Source organism: Durio zibethinus, chromosome 7 (assembly GCF_047325235.1).
Source record: "Durio zibethinus cultivar Kanyao isolate XHJ-2024 chromosome 7, ASM4732523v1, whole genome shotgun sequence".
NCBI classification, from domain to species: domain Eukaryota; kingdom Viridiplantae; phylum Streptophyta; class Magnoliopsida; order Malvales; family Malvaceae; genus Durio; species Durio zibethinus.
Window position 1 is genome coordinate 25133265 of NC_143168.1, and position 16044 is coordinate 25149308.

At 35.7% G+C, this 16044-nt stretch overlaps 3 protein-coding genes and 1 pseudogene across 6 annotated transcripts; 1 reads left to right on the forward strand and 3 right to left on the reverse strand.

Annotated features, from left to right (window-relative positions):
* Positions 1 to 84: 84 nt before the first annotated feature.
* Positions 85 to 5035, reverse strand: LOC111277156 (AT-hook motif nuclear-localized protein 14-like). Its single transcript, XM_022863388.2, has 6 exons — positions 4634 to 5035; positions 3317 to 3369; positions 1972 to 2103; positions 1071 to 1223; positions 480 to 768; positions 85 to 396 (listed from the first exon to the last, which is right to left on the reverse strand). The coding sequence occupies exons 1-6, from the start codon at positions 4974 to 4976 to the stop codon at positions 341 to 343; spliced, it is 1026 nt and encodes a 341-aa protein (XP_022719123.2). The 5' UTR covers positions 4977 to 5035; the 3' UTR covers positions 85 to 340.
* A 580-nt stretch (positions 5036 to 5615) lies between these two features.
* Positions 5616 to 8064, reverse strand: LOC111277868 (uncharacterized). Of its 2 annotated transcripts, XR_002688729.2 has the most exons (6): positions 7922 to 8064; positions 7767 to 7839; positions 7633 to 7681; positions 6929 to 7052; positions 6115 to 6265; positions 5616 to 6033 (listed from the first exon to the last, which is right to left on the reverse strand). XR_002688729.2 is itself a non-coding variant. In XM_022864296.2 (5 exons), exons 1-5 carry the CDS (start codon positions 8033 to 8035, stop codon positions 6185 to 6187), a joined length of 441 nt encoding a protein of 146 aa, XP_022720031.2. In that variant the 5' UTR covers positions 8036 to 8064; the 3' UTR covers positions 6019 to 6184. The 2 variants fall into 2 exon arrangements, 1 of the variants encoding a protein (XP_022720031.2); XM_022864296.2 differs by having other exon boundaries at positions 6019 to 6265.
* Positions 8065 to 8903: 839 nt separating this feature from the next.
* On the reverse strand, positions 8904 to 13556 carry LOC111277560 (uncharacterized; annotated as a pseudogene). The gene is made up of 13 exons (XR_016343441.1): positions 13256 to 13556; positions 12210 to 12251; positions 11995 to 12123; positions 11725 to 11728; positions 11402 to 11631; positions 11304 to 11316; positions 11180 to 11184; positions 11016 to 11085; positions 10441 to 10518; positions 10159 to 10243; positions 9795 to 9880; positions 9232 to 9423; positions 8904 to 9157 (listed from the first exon to the last, which is right to left on the reverse strand). The product of XR_016343441.1 is annotated as an uncharacterized LOC111277560 (transcript).
* Positions 13557 to 13710: 154 nt separating this feature from the next.
* Positions 13711 to 15998, forward strand: LOC111277158 (F-box protein At5g03970-like). Of its 2 annotated transcripts, none has more exons than XM_022863391.2 (2): positions 13711 to 13823; positions 14516 to 15998. In XM_022863391.2, the coding sequence occupies exon 2, from the start codon at positions 14565 to 14567 to the stop codon at positions 15795 to 15797; it is 1233 nt and encodes a 410-aa protein (XP_022719126.2). In that variant the 5' UTR covers positions 13711 to 13823; positions 14516 to 14564; the 3' UTR covers positions 15798 to 15998. The 2 variants fall into 2 exon arrangements, with proteins under 2 accessions (XP_022719126.2, XP_022719125.2); XM_022863390.2 differs by having other exon boundaries at positions 13712 to 13823; positions 14550 to 15998.
* The last annotated feature ends 46 nt before the right edge of the window (positions 15999 to 16044 follow it).

Genomic DNA, 16044 nt, shown 5'->3' on the forward strand with positions numbered 1-16044 from the left:
AGTGTTATCACTCAAGTTGTGTATGATTAGCCTCCCCCACCCAGCCACTACCAGTCAGGATTTATGTAACTCAAAGTAAGAAAATTTTCAGCAATAATAGTTAGAAAGCATTTCAACAATTAAGCAAAGGACTAGCATTTTCAAAGGTTATCTCCTTACTTTATGGTGCATAATCTAATCAGTAATCGGTGTCAACTAACAAAAGAGTAATGGGCCGACCTGTACAGGTATGTCATATTACACTCCTGGAAAGGTGCAAGGTGCAAGGGCCAAGAAGTTGTACATCTATTCGTTCCTTGTAAGAAAGTTGTGATTTAAATATCTATGACAAAACAAATATCTAATCTGCAATCTGGTCATAGTCCCCGTTTTCTGGAGATTGATGAGCTCCATGACCTGTTTTTCCAGCAATAGACATTTAGTTCCAATATTTCTTGCTGTGTGAGCATGCATGCATATAGCATGTGCAAGGCTCTAACCTGTCAAATCAAAACCAGTTCTATCATCTAGACCAGTCCTCCAATCTGTGGTCCGAGGTGCCATATGCATGCCACGCGGTTGCATCATGAAATGACTTCCTCCAAAACTTTGATGATCATCATTTCCCCCAATTGGATTTCTTCCTGAAGTTTCAAAACCTGAGCTAAAGCCAACATTAGATACTGAAGTCCCACCAGCCGGAGATGGCAACTTGCTGCCAGAGGCATCAGCTTTTGCACCAGCACTAACGTCCTTCTTGTTGTCAATCATAAATGTACCAACAATAACCTGTGGATGGCATAAACTGTTGTGACTTCAACATAAAGTAACTGACAAATAAACCTTCTTAAAGAAAAAAAATCTCCTAACTCTCTTTCTTGTTTGCTCTCATGCAAACATAAATGATAAAATCCCAAGTCATATAGCATATACGGTTTCATTAACCAAAGTTTTCTTTACAGCATTTGTATATTTTAAATAATAATGCACCAAAGCATTTGGCTCAATGGTAGATACAAGTATTCCCCGCTCAAAGAACTGGGTTCCAATTCCCCCTTCCCCAAATCAAATAACAATAATAGTACTAATACCTGAACCGGGCCAGCAGCCTTTAGAGGTCCACCAACTCCTCCTCCAATAATCTGGCCATCTGCACTTGATAGACATACACTGAGCCCACCAGTCCTCCCTCCAATTTCAGTCCGAACATAAGATCCAGAGAGTGAAATGATGTCAAACCGGCCCTAATATCATATCAGCCAGGCAAGAAATTATATTTTGACAGTACCAAAAATAAGTATATTCTAGGCAAACAAGTTGCAAGTGTCATCAAGTACTCTCATAGGCGAGAACATTGGCAATGTGGGAAAGGAAACTAATGGCAAAGATATGAGCCTTTTAGGCATATGGGCATGGCAATGGCATCATAATAACTTGTTTTCAAATCTCATACCTGGAAATATTTACCTGATACTAAAGGTAACATAATACGGATAGCTGTCTCTTTGTTTTTCATAATTGAATGGTCGTGGCATAGCTAAGGTATGTCCCACAATTGAAATGGTAAAGATGCTTAGAATCAGCTGATGTAAACAACAGAATCTAAGCACTTGGCAAATTTATCTTTCCTCCAATTGGAAGAATTATTATGTTATGACCAACCGAACAATACTAGACTAGTGTCCTAAGCAAGCACAGGAATAAGCTTCCGATTGTTCTTGAATATTTATACCTTTCCTTAAACCCTTTATTTACTTTGTATCAAGTAACAAACTCAGCCATCCTTGTTTTCCTCGAAGACTTTATTTATTTACCAAATTCTCTCCCAGCTCTTAGAACTAATATGAGTTTTTCTAACAAAAATTTATTCATATTTTTATATGTATTTTTTATTCCTAACAAAATGCAGTTGCAATTTAAACATCACAGAACACATAAACAATGAGTTATCTTGTTGACATAAAATAATAATAACAAAAGGGGAGTGATTACCTCATATGCAATGTTACCGCCTGATGTTGCTGGCTGGCAGAGAGATGCATTAGAGATCGTGCCAGATGCAGACAAAATACATATTTCACGCTTGCTTTGTTGCATGAACATTATTATTTTTTGGCCAACATCCTATTTTGATCAATGTATCACGTCAAGAAGGGCAAGAAAATAACTTGATTTTCATATAGAAACAATACAACATCTTCAGCAAACACTATAAGACTCAAGACTTTTCTAAAAGAAATTCATAATTATTAACACAAAAAACTATTCTCATGACATTGTTTATCAAGCATAAAAGCACTACATTTGATTAGGGATTCTTTGACAAAAGGTGGATGATGATATGTACACCAACCTTCTACTATCTGCAAAAAGATCAAGGAAAAGAAAACAAATATCGCATAATTTAACTTGCCAAAAACTAACAGCTGAGAACAGAATGAAACCACAATAATTGTCTCTTCTCCATTGAATCAGATGAGCGAAGACACCTATAGATGCCTCATGTCCAATAATTCCGCAGAGAGAGAGAGAGAGATGAAAGGACTGAATTCCTTTCCCTTCTTTCCACTCTTGTTGAGATTACCAATTATTAAATCCAGTTTAATGAAGGCAAGCTAAATCAAAGGTTAGCATCTTTTCAGAAGTAGAGAATTTTCCCCAGACAGAAATGTAAAAGGACATGCATCCTTTTCTAAAGGGTAAATAAGCAGAAAATTAGTACAAATAGGGGAAACCTAACAGTGTCAATCTATTGCATATGCTAAATGCCTTAACTCCCATCCTTATAAGCACTCTCAAGTCCAAAGAGGAAAATCAAAAAGAAAAAGAAAATCAACTGGAAATATCACAAATATTCTCATGAAACTTTCCACAATGGCTATCATGGCCTCAAATTGTTTGTAACGGAAACATCATAACCTTGAAAAAATATATATAAGGATTTTACATCAGAAACACAAAGTAACTAAAAAACTCTCATTTACAGTTTTTTGTCATTGATGATTTTCCAACTTCTCTTCTTTTAACAATTCTGTCCTCTAATACAGTACTGCTATTCTGATTTTAAAATATATTATTATCTAGAAACAAGGCATAATCAATAGGACATTCTATATAACTGAACCATAACTAAAAACCTTACATTTTGGAAGTGACAAAAAGTCAAACTCTTCAATTTTTCTTTAACAAAACGGAAGCTTTTTGAAACTGCTGGACTATGCAAAAATCACATTTGAAACTACAAGGAAATTGGTATGCATGAATATTTGTTTCCCAAGGACATGTATAACTGATGTGAAATATAAACAAAAGCATCCAACAGTAATGAGCACCATACCTCTCCTGCAACTACATTGATAACATGTGGAGTAAAACCTTGACCTGCATTGCCTGTATCAATTAGAGGAAAGTAAGAGCAAGAATTAAGTATCTAACTGAGAAAGCAAATGATATAGAAGCAAACAATAACTTCACCTACATGAAAACCAGACAGCACGCTGCACGCAACATGAAACATGCATATGAGCAGCAGAAAAAGGGTATTCATACATAAAACAAATAGATGATTCATATATATGATATTCTGAATCAACCAATAATAAGGTGAACTAAAACATATGCATCCACGTATCCTTATCTTAACTGTGTTTGGCTATAAATGAAACAAATAGACGATTCATATACATGTCCAACACACAGCTCAACATTGTTTGGCTAGGATTTTAGTTATGACATCAACGCTACACAGAACCATGTAAATATACCATCTTCAGCTAAAAGCAAACCAGTTGAACTTTGAAAATGAATCAATGCAACCACGTAAGTTGGATTTGCACTTAAAACCACAAAAGCTCTTTGCACAGGAACAGAAAAACGAAAACTAAGGAATGAATTAAGAGAAATTAATAAAGAAATTTAAGATGTTTGCACATAATACAAATAAAGGTTTTACAAGAAGTGCAGCAAAACCATCTTAAATTAAACAATTTTACAACCTAAGCCTCTGAAATCAAAGACGTTCATGAATATAAAAGCTAAAAAAAAAAATTCACAAATTCCAAAATTTGACAACAAAAGCAGGAATAAATAAATTGGCCAAATGAAATATATGCACAAGACCACATATTCATTGAAGACCTAAAGGTAAACCATAAACTAAATGTTCCATAAAATTTAGAATAAACTACAGAAAACAAAACCATATGAGGGAAGGCGTCATTCAAAACAACCAAACAAAGGCAATGGATCATGACACAGAAGCATCAAAAACCTTCTCAATTTGAAAAAATTTGCAACAAGCTCCCCAAAAATCATCAATTCACAAAAGGATACCAAAAAGTAGGAAACTATTCTTAAAAACACCCACATGGAGCAAACGAAGGCAATACGCAATGCACCCAAATAGAAATCTGCAACAAGATCCCAAAAACCATCAAATTCACGAATAGGGACCAAAAAGAAGGAATCTTTTATCAGCAAACCAGAGCAAAAAAAGGCAATAGTTTCACATGCAATGCATCAAACCCTCAAAATTCCAACAAATTTACACCAAAAACCCTCTCACTTTTCAATAAATTTGCAACAATCCCCCAAAACCATCAAATTCACAAAAATTGTACCCAAAAGTAATCAACTTTTGTCGATAAACACCCACCTAAAGCAACCAACTGAGACTTCTTAGAGGACCCAGAAAGCGAACCACCGCCGCCACCAAGAGCCAACTGCTGTTCTCGCCGTTCCTTGGAGCTCGACGACGCCGTTTTCTTAGCGGCCATGGCCTGTTCCGGGGTGCCATACTTCCTAGGCCTCCCTCTCTTCCTCCTAGCAGGCTCCAAGGGCGACGTCACCGCCGAAGGCACGGAGTGAGGGTACACCATGTGGTGGGACCCTCCAATTTCATTAGGGGGCAGAAGCCCATTGGTCGGTGAAGGAGTGGTGGTGACAGTGGTGGAGGTGTTGGTGGTGAAGTAGTGTCGTTGGGTTTCATTGGGTTCCATCTGTTTTTTTAGGCTTTAGAGAGAGAGAGAAAACAAAAAAAAAAAACTTTTGCCGATTTTTTAATTTTTTAGTTTATAATTTGTTTTTTGGTTTTGGGTCTTTTTTGAGATTTTTTAAATTTTGAGGTGGTGGAATTTGGGCCGTCGATGAAGGCTTGGGAGTTGAGATGGTTGACTTTTGTGTTTGACTGTTGAATAAACCGATTAATCTATTTTATTTTTAGGGTTTTAGATTTTTTTTTATTTGGGCATTTGCGGACTGACCATGGATAGATTCTGAAATCCGTTTGTTTGTGGGGATAACGTGATTCTCTCCTTCAATTGGACAATTTGACCCCTTTACCCTAAATACCCAAATTCCTCCCGTCTGATTAGATTTATTATTCGTATATTTATATTGTGATTTATATAGAAATTATATATTTAATTTATATTAATATAAATATATAAAATATATTTTTTATTTTATAAAATTTATATATAAGTAGTATTAAAATTTTAAAATGTATCATTTTATATTTTATTTTTATAATATTCATATTATATTATTGTATTTTATTTTAAATTATAAAATATAAATTTGATTAAATTATTATTATTTTATACATCATTATTATTAAAATTTTGAGATTACTAACAAAATTAAAATATTATCATATACTTTTTATTCAAAATGTTAAGAAAATGGTATATTCCCCGAAAAGTCTTTGTACTATTCTAAAAATGCTAATCGAGCACTTATTTTCTTATAGACTTCAATTAAGTACCTAATCAATTATTTGGACTAAATTGAATTCTTGTTTTAACGAAAATAGTTTGGTAACTGAAATGCCTATTAACTTGATGCCAGCATGGATTCTTCTCCTTGCCATTCCTTCCTTCACACTGGTCACTGATCAGTGCCAGTAGCCTGTAGGCACCGGACTTGGCAGTTTGGTGCCGAAGTCAGCCGGAGGCAGATCCGTTCATCGTGTAGGTCTTTCTATAAATGTCCTCATCCCTTTCTCAAGCTCTCATCCAAAATATATCAGAAGAGTTGGAATCAACAAATACTTCACTGACATTAACAAAATTAATGGATACAGAGTCAATAAGTCAATAGACCTCGAACATTAGTAACATATAAAGTGTAATATACCTTGAACAACTGGTTCATATCAACAACAGCCAACATTCTTGTAACAGAACATGTATTCTTCTCAATATGCTTAGACCTCATCCTTGGGTGCCTCTCCATCAATAGTCTCCTTCGTAGATGGCAAAGAGTGCAGATTCTTAAGTTCCTCTAACTGCACACGGACAAACAACTCAGGTAACTTGCAATAAAGAATTGCTTAAACTGATAAAAGAACAGTGAGAAAGCCTGATCATCAGGACAAACTTGTAATGTTTAAACTATAAGCTTCAAGAGTAACAATGCAATGCTAAACCTATCAATCAATTTAATTAGTAAAAATTGCTCGACCAGCGGGGATGTTTGTGGGGTGAGATCAATGCCAAAATTGCTTCAAGATACTAATTTCCAAGTATACATGTCTACTACCCTCTTGCTCCCACAAGAGGAGAAGAAATGAAAGGGTGAAAAAGTTTGGTATGATCATGTTCATCATAAATTCAGAATAGAATGACAGTAGCTTCCGGTGAAATTCAAAGTACAGGCACTACAAACAAGGAATTCATGGTGCCAAGACTCAATAGTGAAGACAAAGTGGGAATCTTCTTCCAAAAGGAGGTATGTTATAATAATAATAATAATAATAATAAAGAAGCTTTTAACTTCTAGGATTTCAAACTTGAGTTATTTCTAAGGATATCAGTCAAGGACTCTAGTTTTATAATAGGAACTATTAAAATCATAAATTCTTTTTTTTTTTTTTGCCAAAGAAGAAATGCAATAACATTGTACATATTTAGTGCAAAATGCTACCTTACCCAAATAAATCAAACCATACCTCTTTGCAGGTATTCTCATGCTTGCCCAAGAGCTCATTATACTTTGTTTGCAAATCTGATATCTCAGCTTGTAGCTTTTCATATTCAGATGCAGTTGGACCCCCTAATTTTTGATGGACAAACCTGTCATGCAAAATAAGAATTAAATCTCAACATTCCTTGAAAACAACATAAGTGGACGGGAACTGTAGGCTGCTCAACAGAAAGAAAACAGTGGAGATGATCAACACTTTGTTGTGGCATCAGCTAGAGTCTTGACAAGGTCAGGTATTAGCAAAAAAATCAATAAGCAATGGCACACTCTAACCCCTTTAGATATTTATCAGGAATGGCCCAAATATAATACAATTTGGCATAAAATAACGTTAGAGAAGCTTAGATTTCATTTCAACTTATCCTGAATTGGGGACTAACATTAAACAATAAGAAAAACTGGATATAAGAATAAGATCTTGCAAGGAAAATAAAACTGTGAAATCCCAGATGAAGAAATGGCAATATTGTAAGATCTGATTCACACAAATAAAGTCCAGTGTCCAACTAGGTGATACTGTTTCTGCTAAAAACCTCAAACTAACAACTCAGAAATAGGAGATTAGAAATTAAGAGAATACAAAATTGCCATTTCTGGACTACAGATCTGAATATTTTAACTTGAACAAAGAGACAAAATTCAATTGGAAGATTGAATTTTGAAACTTACTCAAGGGCAGAGGATGGCTTCTCATTCTGTTCATACAATGCAACCAAAACTACAGATAAAGAAATGGAATAAAAAGAATAAGATACCCACATCAAGAAATGAAGATTCATGTTAAAACAAGAGAAGAGAAAAACCTTTGGTGAGAGCATCAAGAACTCCACTGGACTCAAGATACTTCCTAAATGCTTCTTTCTTAGCTTCCTTTTCCTAAATCCAAAAACTGGGTAGTTAATACTTGTAAGAAAAAGTCTAAGTATTTTATTGCTGACATTTAAATAACAAGCAGTACCTCGTTATATCTCATCATTATCTTCAGCAGTTGCCTTTCCTTCTTTGCCTTGAGCCCCTGGTTGTTGGTTTTGGTGGGTGTTCCTTCCAATGGACTGTAGTCTGTCGAGAGCATCTAACATTTAAATGTAGTTTAGTAAATGTTAAGGACATGACATGATGGGCCTTTCATGTCTTGTTCAGTTGCCAGTTGCGTTGGTTAAGGTTTCCAAGTTCAGTCCAAACTCGAAACTACATGTATCAATCATGGGTGCACTACAGTTTGGACACTTCTAAATTCCAATGCTTTTCAATTAAGATTGTTGGGCTCAGCCCATCTGCATTCTACATTTGTTCCAATGACTGATGCTGGTAACCAAATTTAGAATATATATATGTTTTGCTTAGACGAAGTGATGAGCTTTAAATGCTTAACATATTATGAACAAGGTGTAACTTTCAAAGTTCACCGACCAACCAGTTGTCATTTTGGCTTTCATATTAGCCCACAAGAATTCGTGGAGATGTTGGTCCTTGATGGTTGCATTGTTATAGTTCCAAGTTTCGCATACGATGAGTTTTTACTACTCGAAAATCAACTTCCTTTCTTCGTACTTTGAGAACTTATTTAACATGAGCAGGGCACAAATGCAGAATCTTTCGTCGACATGGCTCTTCGTTTCTTCTCTAGACTAATTCTGGGGACTGGGGCCAGAGATTCTTTGTAGAAAATACAATTCTGTCCAAGCTATCAAGCGTCTAGTAGATTTATTGCTACCAAAATGGAACTAATGGAGGGTGAAATTGAGGCAGAAATATTTCCACAACTCTTGGGATTGGGTTCTTATTTCCATTATTGCTGCCACTATCCTTCTCCTACTTGGCTTGTAACAGACTATAATTTCTTTTTTTGCTTTTTCAAACAAGTGCAGATTAATTGTTCTTCATGCACTGATGCTTTTATATTGGACCATTTTACTTTAGAATCAAACGTCGAAGAAAAGGAATCGAATTAATTTTATCTTATAATATGAACAAAAGTAAGCAAATACAGTTCAGAGAAACATCCATGTGTTAGTAAGTCTAATGAGAGAGATCACAGAAACAACCACGTTGAAAACACCAAGAAAGGAAGCATGGCTACCAAGCCGTAGTTCACTATAGAATCGACATTTTTAGCCTTTTGCAACTTGTTTTAGAAAGTACTCCATGGACATTTAGAAGAACCCTGTTGACCCTGCAACTGTTGTGTGTGTTCCTATTGTAAGCCACAGTTAGACATAAATCAAAGCAAATAGACAACTCAAAAAGGAAACATAAAAAACAAATCACCTCTGCGTTTATGTTGCGAATCTCATCCCGGTCAATTATATTTATCAACTTTCTTCTCTCCTCGTGGTGAACTGACTGATCCAAAGACTTTTGGGCTTCAAACCTGTCAGAATTTTTCCTTGAAAGGGCTTTGTAGGCTGCATCAATATGTATTGTTTCCATGACTGAACCGAAGAAGTTTGTAACAGGTACCTAGAGATCGAGAGAGAAAGCAACTTGGTTACAGGATGCTTCAATCAATGTTAGATATAACAAATAGTAGTTCATCATAATAAGGAGAACTAAGAAATTTCAATTATTCTAAACAGTACTAACAATAATACAGGCAGTGAAAGCTGTGGATTTGAAAAGGGGAAGTTGACTATTTTGCACACCGCTCTCAGAATGCAACACTTGATTCATCAAAAAGAGCATATAGCTGATAATGAGAAGCTAGTTTCCAGCTACAGGCACTTTAAGCCCTAAAGCCTCCTCGCCAGAATATTAGAGAAGCACAAACTAAAAGCCTCAAAACATATAGAGCAAGAAGATTAACATTAAAATCAAATTTGGGACCTTCATACCTCCTACAAATGTCGTTGATATAGATCTCCACGGTAATATGCAGTTGACATCAACATACTTGGATTGTAAGAACTAAAAAGACTGCAAAATTAATCACAAAAGTCAAAGGAGCAGAGCTTAGTTTTAAGAGATAAAATGCTTTAAGGAAGTGGCATAAATGTCAAAAAGAAAAGCCAATTTAAATGGATTCGGGGCAAAAACTTTAACTGACAAAAGAACACTATAATCTGAGAGGGTTTTGTATGCTAAACAAATAAATAAAAAATAATGGACAAGGAAAGCTCATTGAGGCTTCAAAGAAATTTCTATGCAAACAAAAAAATAGCCATCTTGTTATCGTAAATTCTATGCTAATGTAACTGCTCAATGAGGCATTGTCATATATATTTAGCCTCTCGAAAAACGCAAGGGTATAATAGGTGAAACGATCAACAACTGATACACCAACCTGTATGAATGAACAATTGAATAAGAATGAGAACAAGTGTCTTCATGGTACAGTTAACCTATAATACTACCAAAATCCTGATACCACTTGGGTAATAAATACATACATGCATGGCACAAGTGGTTTCTTGGCCAATGCTATTTAAAGGGTGCTAAACTGCTAAAAAATGATAAAAACAATTTCCTGTCATCACTTACATCAGAATCCAAGTGATGTGAGTACGAGTTCTCTCCTTTCATGCTACTACCAATAGCCAAAACACCAGGGGATTGAAGCTGCAAATATAGAGAGCAAAGATCTTCCATGCAGTATCAGATCAGTTATCAGGATAAATCACATTTTGAATGCCTAAAAACATAGTTAGAAGTTTCAGAATGTCACATCTGTAAGTGAACAAAAACAGTCTAGAATTGCACCAAAACAAGAACATCAGAGACCAGATGAAACAGGCAAACGACCACAAGGCGAAAGTTCTAATAGGTTAGGCATAATGCCCACAAAAGTTTCAAAAGATGTATTAGCATTGTAAATGTACATGAAGAAATTGATCATGAAGGGGGGCTAAATGTGATTCCATGGAGTAAAATGACAATAATGAATCCACACCAATAACATAGCAATAGTGCAATGAATCTATTTGAAGTTCCTTAGCAGAAAATTGAATCTTTTGACTATTATACACATTTTCCACATAAATAAATGATTAAAGAGTAATACTCCTATAAAAAAAAATGCATAAATTTAAGGGTAAAAATTTGAAGCAGATAAAAACCTGATTGAAGAGAGTGACTGCTTGACAAGTGTCCACCACTAGCAGCAATTCCTTAAATCTGAATTTGCAGCATTATCAACAGCAGACAAGTCCATTTTTACATAGCAATCATAACTATAGACATCGGCAAGGTAGGAAAAACATGAAACAAGGTTCCTAATTACAAGAACTACAAAAAGATAGTTCTCACAGGAAAAGGCAAATTATAGTACTTACCTACCCTCCATTTAAACATTCAAGTTAAGTGTTAATCTGCTACAGAGTTCCAAGGAAACTTGGGAGAATTACATCTCCCCACAACCTCCAAAAGTAATACAACTTCCAATCATATAGCTTCATTCCAAAACAAGTCAAAGGCTGGAGTTATAAGAGTAAAATATTCTCACTGATGCTTTTCTTTCATCTGTTTCACAGCATCAGCTAAATCATGACTCTGTAGTTCCTCTGAATCTTGAAACTTTAAAAATTCATCTCCCCCATGCCCTGTCATGTATAGAAGAATGTGGCTTCCCTCATCACTCAAAAGACGCTTTGATCTTGGAACAGCAGTCTCATGACGTCCAGTTAAAACACGCAAAAAATTTTCCACAGTTACCTCATAACCTCGATAATCTACCTGAGTGATTGCAGTTTGGGCACATTAGGGTTGGTCAAATGAACACACCAACAAAAAACCCCTTTAAACACAATTTACTGCAAGCAAAAATACGCAACTAATGGAACACCGAAGATAATCAAACTTGGGTACCATAGTTCATGGTCCATAATTGCTATGTAAATAAATGTAAAATAGGGAGCTCAATCTCCTCATTCAGATTAATATTAAAAAAAAAGATTTGAGATGAGATGTTTCACTTAATAAAATATTGCAATTAGGGTAGACCATACCATTAGCCCCCACCGACCCACCCTCACCCTCCCCCCAAAAAAAGAGAGCCAAATACGTCGGTGGTCACAGAAACCTAACCTCAACATTGGCTAAAGGTTAAGTCTATGGTTCTCATGGTTGAAAACTTGAGCAGGGTACTTGTTTCTAGTGTTGCAAGCCATGTCATCTGCAAGCATGAGCATTATCCTCTCATCAGGTATTCCTAGCCACTTAACTGTCCTGAAAATCCAGGTTAAGGAAACAATAACTGGAAATTTTGAAATTATAGAAGAAGAAAAACCAAAATAAGGCAGCTGCTTGGTTACCTATACAATGATAAGGTGTTGGTCATATGTCGATAATTAAACCTACATGAGAAAAGTTGCAAAATTCAATCAATTGGCAATGTTACAAAATTTCAAGACTTTACATTGTGCAGCGGACATACTTGAGTTGGGCACCAAATAATAACAACATTAGCTCATTTTATATTTTGGCAGACAAAATACAATGACAAAGGGGGTAGTTAAAAATAGTATTGTGTGACCTCATCCAAGTAGGCCTCTCTGTTAGATAACTAAAGAATGGTAAGTCACAGTAACTAAAGAGATAGCATATGTCTCATATAAATATCTGCAAAGGTTTTTGCTGCAGAACATCCAAAGCTTTGCTGCAGAACATCCAAAGCTCAAAAAAGAAAGAAATTTACGTCCAAGCACCAGCATTACCACGTTTGGAACTTGCATTTGCATTTCTAAGGCATTAGTTTAACATTTCGATTATATTGACGAACCAAAAGTAAAAGAATGCATTAGATGAAATCTTCATCATCCCTCGAACAGGTTTCAAATCATCAAAGGATAATACCTCCCCAGGACAAACAAAAAGAATAAAGCTAATACCTGCGAGCTTCTAATTAAGAACATTGGAAAGCTGATGGTCAGTTGATTCATCATTACCATCTTGTGAGAGACGTCAAAAGAATTAAGCAGACAAACTAAGCTAATACAAAAGAAAAAGCAGTTTCTCTATGAGTCAAAGAGAGGCAGAATCTCATAATATCACACTTCTCAATGACATTATAGAACTAAAAGCACTTAGCTCAAATAATGAAATGAAAAAAAAAAATCAAATCAGCATCTGAAAAAACTCCTGTCTTTCTCTCAAATTCAGAATAATGTGAAACAAATGTAGCTAGAAATAAAATCAAACCAAGAAAAATTAATTAAAAAAAAGATGGGTTATCTTAACTATCTCGAAAAACAACATGGGTACGAATCATTTGATCCTAAAACTCAATTAAGAAAACAAATCAGGGAAATATAGAAAAAAACACAAGTGGGAAAAATAAGATTTCTGTCTCATTTATTACCAGAAACGAGAGGTACAAACTAAGATAGCCTAGTTGTTAGCATGCACAGTGGCTTCGACGGAAGAAGAATTGTATGCTATCGAACTGTAGAGAAGCAAAAATGGTAATGACAATAACTGGGAAAGAGCTCTGGTATTGATGAAAATTGCCATCTTGAATTCCTGGCGATTTGCTCTCAAAGTTTTTCTTTTCCAATTCACTCACTAATCAAAAACACAAATCAGAACTCTAATTTCACGAGTCCAGTCTGAAGCAAGGCTTGGAGCAGCAGCGGTAGAGAAGAAAACCCAAACGACGCCGTTGCTAGTTTGAGTAAGACTTAAGCTTTCTGGACACCGTTTTGTCTAGGGTCATTTTATTTTTTTATTTTTTTATTAAATCCAGCATATTCTTTGCTCGCAAAACGACATGTCGTTTTTGACATCCCATGAACCTTTCTCGGCGTCCAATTTAACCTTTTTATCTCAAAAATGAAAATTCTTCCTCAAATTCTTTCCTTATTATCTTGAGGAAGCTCTCTCTCACACAGTTTCTCTCTCGGAACCTCTTCTTAATCAAGCCATTTCAGGTACTCTCTCTCAAACCAAAAAAATAAACAAAAAAAAATTATTTTTGTTGCTTTTTTTTTGTTAAATTATGCACTTTTTTGGGTTGTTAATCTCATATGGACGTCTGGGTAGTTTTAGTTTAAGCATTTGATGTTCTGTCTAGAGTTTTTAAGACAACCCCATTTTGTTGCCTCTTGAAACTGCCTTCTTTTTTAATCTCATTCTGATAAAAGAGTTGATCTTTTCGAATATTTCCATAGTTGTTTCATGAATATGTGATGAATGCTAGTAGTTAGATCATGGATGGCCAAGGTCTATATAACTCTAGACTGAGATGATACCTGTTTTTAAGTTAATTTCTTGTTTTCGCGGTGTCAATGAAGGAATATGCGAAAGCTCCTTACAAGAATAAGTCATTGCCTTTTCAGATAATAATCTTATAACTATAGAAGTTACAAATATGGAAAGAAAATTTTAATCTTATTGTAGATTGATCGTTTAAGAAAATGCTTCATTGATATGTCTAACCTTTTTATGACTTCTTGGTTGGGAAATTCATTGCCACCTTCTTGGCGTGAGTAGCTCTTAGGCTGGTGTCTCTTTCTTTTCATTGGAAGTGAAAAGTTTGCAGGGTTTATTGTCAGGGTAGTTAGGTTAGTTTCAATTTAGTAGCCTGTCTTTTTGAATAATCATAGTGATGCAACTTGAACAGACGATTGATTTGATACTCTACATACATCTTGAAGGATTTGCTTATCTACATGAAGAGTAGAAGGATGAGACATGAGAATGTTCTTCATACTGCATTGAGTTGTGATGACATCCTCTGCAATATCCTTCTCCGATTACCACCTGAATCTATTTCCAAGCTTATTATTGTATCAAAGAGGTGGCTTCACTTGATATGCAGCTCTTCTTTTCGTCACAGTTATTTGAGTCGATGGAGAGTAGGTTTTAACCTATTAGGATTTTTTGTGTGCAATTCCTTGTACCTTGGAAGACCTCAAGGCGGTGCTCGTCGCCCCCGTTCAGAACCTGCTCTTCCGTTGCTGTCTACTAGTAGAGAGGGTGATGATATGAAGTTTTCTGGGATCCTTAAACAGCTTGGCTACTTCATTGACTCTTCCAGTGGCCTTCTTCTTTGTGGTCGCCACCCAAAGGCCTATTATGTATGGGATCCTGTCACCAAACAACCAGATAAACTACCTCGTCCGCGGGTTTATTTTGAGGAATTGTGCATGGCATTCCTTGTTGAAGACTCTCCTGATGATGATATTTGCTATAGGGTTGTTCGTGCAAAATGTGAAAGCAGATTTGATGAAATCAACATTGTTACCATTGAAACTTTCTCGTCAAAGACCAGTACATGGAGTTTTTCCAAGCTTACATGTTCTTCACCTGTATCTCTATCACCTTGGACTTCAGGTACTGTGATTGGAGGTGTCATCCACTGGTATGCAGCCCAGGGTAATGTAGTTATTTATGACCCTGATCATCTAGAAAAGCGTATTGCTTTGGTTAAACTCCCAGGCACATTTGATTTTGATGAGCAAGTTCTTGGGGAGTCTTCAGATGGCTGTCTTCAGTATGGTTGGAGCTGTAAATCAGGCCTGCAAATATGGGTTCTTGAAAAAGATTTAGATGGTTATACATCCTTATTCTCAAGTAACAAACAGTCAAATGTTAATTGGAGCTTGAGATATAAGTTGAATTTCAAAATAATGTGGAAGAAGAATCCAACAGTCGCAACAAAATGTAGTACACGGTCCAAAGAAACTGAAATATTGTCATTTGCTCCACAAAATTCTGAATCAGTCTTCATTAGATCTGGATCAAACATATTTCTTTATCACTTTGAGAGTGAAAGGGTGGAACTGATTCAGTACCAAGGTCGTGGATCTACCATCTTATGGGATTTTTCTAAAGTGATGCCCTACTATAAACGAGCTTGGCCCCATTCTGCTTTGTGTGGCAGTGGAAACAGCGCAGCATGAATGTGTACCGTCTGCTATATCTGTGGAAGTTTGTAACTGTTCTTTAGGTACTACTTTGCAGGCACCTGTGTTTTCTTTAGCTAACCTATGGGTTCAAATGTGATGTGTAGTTGGATTATAACAGTATAGTGCTATTTGTTTTTACTGTTCATGTCATTTATTTTTATCAATAATGTGCCAGTGTTTAACCTTTGATTTATACCTGGAAGATGACTATGCATCATACCATGAGTTCTCGATGGACTGT

What these genes read in the sequence shown, in the direction of transcription:
- LOC111277156 (XM_022863388.2), bottom strand. Translation starts at nt 4,976, where the DNA reads ATGGAACCCAATGAAACCCAACGACACTACTTCACCACCAACACCTCC. An exon ending in GTCTCAGTTGGTTGCTTTAG is followed by an intron (nt 3,370 to 4,633) that starts GTGGGTGTTTAT and finishes TAATTGATACAG; the next exon opens with GCAATGCAGGTCAAGGTTTT. An exon ending in TCAATGTAGTTGCAGGAGAG is followed by an intron (nt 2,104 to 3,316) that starts GTATGGTGCTCA and finishes TGATCAAAATAG; the next exon opens with GATGTTGGCCAAAAAATAAT.
- LOC111277868 (XM_022864296.2), bottom strand. Translation starts at nt 8,035, where the DNA reads ATGCTCTCGACAGACTACAGTCCATTGGAAGGAACACCCACCAAAACC. An exon ending in TCTTGATGCTCTCACCAAAG is followed by an intron (nt 7,682 to 7,766) that starts GTTTTTCTCTTC and finishes CTTTATCTGTAG; the next exon opens with TTTTGGTTGCATTGTATGAA. An exon ending in AAGCCATCCTCTGCCCTTGA is followed by an intron (nt 7,053 to 7,632) that starts GTAAGTTTCAAA and finishes TTTGCATGACAG; the next exon opens with GTTTGTCCATCAAAAATTAG.
- LOC111277158 (XM_022863391.2), top strand. Translation starts at nt 14,565, where the DNA reads ATGAAGAGTAGAAGGATGAGACATGAGAATGTTCTTCATACTGCATTG.